Source organism: Anastrepha ludens, chromosome 5 (genome assembly GCF_028408465.1).
Source record: "Anastrepha ludens isolate Willacy chromosome 5, idAnaLude1.1, whole genome shotgun sequence".
In the NCBI taxonomy this organism is placed as follows: domain Eukaryota; kingdom Metazoa; phylum Arthropoda; class Insecta; order Diptera; family Tephritidae; genus Anastrepha; species Anastrepha ludens.
In genome coordinates, this window is record NC_071501.1 from 113041997 (window position 1) to 113044681 (window position 2685).

Below are 2685 nucleotides of genomic sequence, written 5' to 3' on the forward strand. Positions count from 1 at the left end.
CAAAGCTTTTATAAAATTTTTCAAACATTTTTCAAGGTAGCGGTGGGAAAAAAATTCTTTCACTTGGTACAAATGACGGATTTGCTATATTTTTTAAAGATTATTTTACAAAAAATAATACTTATGAATTTAAATATTAATTATTGCTATTTCATCCATAGAAAAAGCAGCATTTTTACAATTTTACTTATAAAACAAACAAGCATTTTTTGTGTATCGATCAGTCCATAAGTTCGTGCGTTTTTTTAAGGTGGTTTTTAAATTAATAAAACAGATGTTTAAAGTATTTATTAATCAATAATATATTTTCCTTCATCATTTACAATGCCTTCCCAACGTTTAGGCAATATTTTTCAATAATTCCCTGCTCAAAAAATTGTTTGTCCTTGGAGCCAAAATACGCTTCGATATCCCTTTTTATAGCTTCTTTTGAGGAGTAGTTCATGTTACTCATATGGGATTGAAGTCCACGGAAAAGGTGATAATCACCAGGCGCAATATCCGGAGAGTATGGTGGATGCGGCATTAGCTCCCATCCGAGCTCGTTCAGCTTGCCTAATGTTTGCCTTGCGGTAAGAGGTCTTGCGTTGTCGTGGTGAAACAAAACTAAGTGCTTCATTCAGGTTTGATAGCTGATAGGAATAATCAGCAGTTATCGTCTGGTTTGGTTCCAGAAGTTCATAATAAACAACACCGGCCATATCCCACCAAATAGACAAGATAATATTCTTGGGGTGAAGACCATCTCTAGGGGTCGGTTCTGGTGTTTCATCTTTATCTAACCATTGGCGTTTGCGAACGGGATAATTGTAGAGGACCCATTTTTCATCACCAGTAACGATACGGTTAAAAAACTTTCATTTTCAAGTCGTTGTAGCAACTGAGAACACACATTCACTCTCTGCTAAAGGTTGGCGACGGAAAGTCTATGCGGAACCCATTTTCCCAGCTTGGAAACCTTTCCCAACTGACCTGTGAACTGTGAACTATTCAATGCGATGAATTTAGCTTCCACGAGTTCGAGCAAGGCGTCGGAGTTAAAGACTTCAGAACGACCAGCGCGCGGGGCATCCTCCACGTCGCAGTTACCACTTCGGAATGGTGAAAACCACATTTGCGCAGTCCTTACACTCACGGTATCTTCTCCGTGAACAGTGTTCATTTCTGCAGCAGCAGTTGTTGCATTTTTACCACTTTTATAAAAAAAAATACAAAATATGCCTCTGATACGCGTTCGAAGATTCCATTTATTCCATTATTTTTTAACAACACGTGCTTCTATCCGCGATTAAAATCACTTGTTGAATGCACAATATAACAAAGAAAATATAAATAGTTCCGCTATATTCCGCGAATAATTTTTTGTATGCAAACATCGTACAAAAGTGAAATTAAACTTTCACAATTTATACAAAATTTAGAAAAATTCTACGAAATTTTTTCTTATTTGTTCCGAAATTAAAATATGTAATATTTTTTTAATGGATTTTTGCACTGTATTACATATAAAAATTAATTGAATCAACCACCCCAAACGAACATACACTATCTCTGGTCACTCTACCGCAGTAAAACCAAATATAAGCGTATAAACAGCAAATCTTATCGCCTCTTTGGCGCATCTTTACAACGCTTCAGTGCCGCGCAGCGATAACTTATCACTGAATTTATGACAATTGATTTTGCACATCGTCTATGCAGGTGTTGCAACAATACCAACCAATAAACACTACCGAAATTAACTACAGCGACTATTCATCATTTACCCTCATAGGCAGTATTAGATTGGACAGCAGCAAACTAAGACGTCGGCATTAGGCGAAAGCAATTCAATTAAAGCAGAATACACCAGCGGCTTTTGTTAACGATTTGAAGATATTGATTAGTGTGCAATGCCGCCACCACCACCGGGACGACAGGGGCCGCCGCCGGGGCCTCCACGCCGACCATTGTTTAAAGTGGAAATCATACCACCGTGGCGACGACACCATCACCCGCCGCCACCACCACCGCCCAGTCAGCCAGTTGTTGTAGTTGTGCCACCAGCACAACCGCCGCCGCCGCCTTACGGAGGAGGTTACTATCCACCACCACCGGGACCGCCACCACCAGATCACTATCACAATCCACCGCGTTATTAAGGAATTACGTGGACGGATATAGTAAAACTAATGGATGTATTATTTAAATTTTCCGACGCACAGATATGAGGTTGTATGTATTTCCGTATGTACGTAGCGCGCGAAATGTGAAAAGTCGCTTTAGAAACTCTTACGGGTGCATTTCGTGCTTAATAACTTAATCATAAATAACCAGTACATTGACATGACATTTTGTAAATTTTTCTAAGCATATTTTAGTGAATTTAAGCAAAAATTGTGTAATAAATTTTGAGTTAGACATTTTTTATGAGATAACAATAAAACTGCAACTACGTTTTGGTTATGAAAAAGTGATCGACTTTGTGTGTTATCGTTGGTTCAGTTATCAGTAGTCATAAAAGTGTTATCAATATTTTTATATTCAGCGGCTCAATAGTGCATTAGGTTGTTAAAGCTCTGTCAATGTGTCTGTTATTAATAACTAAAATGGCCAGTAAAGTAAACTGGGGCACATTTAGCTTTGAAGGGACTTACCTTCATAAGACATTTCGGGTATGGAAAAAATTTGTATAATTTGACGATC

General features: G+C 38.1%; 1 protein-coding gene across 1 annotated transcript; it reads left to right on the forward strand.

Annotated features, from left to right (window-relative positions):
• Window positions 1-1738: 1738 nt before the first annotated feature.
• On the forward strand, window positions 1739-2459 carry LOC128863898 (actin nucleation-promoting factor WASL). The gene has a single exon (XM_054103305.1). The coding sequence runs from the start codon at window positions 1893-1895 to the stop codon at window positions 2139-2141; it is 249 nt and encodes an 82-aa protein (XP_053959280.1). The 5' UTR covers window positions 1739-1892; the 3' UTR covers window positions 2142-2459.
• The last annotated feature ends 226 nt before the right edge of the window (window positions 2460-2685 follow it).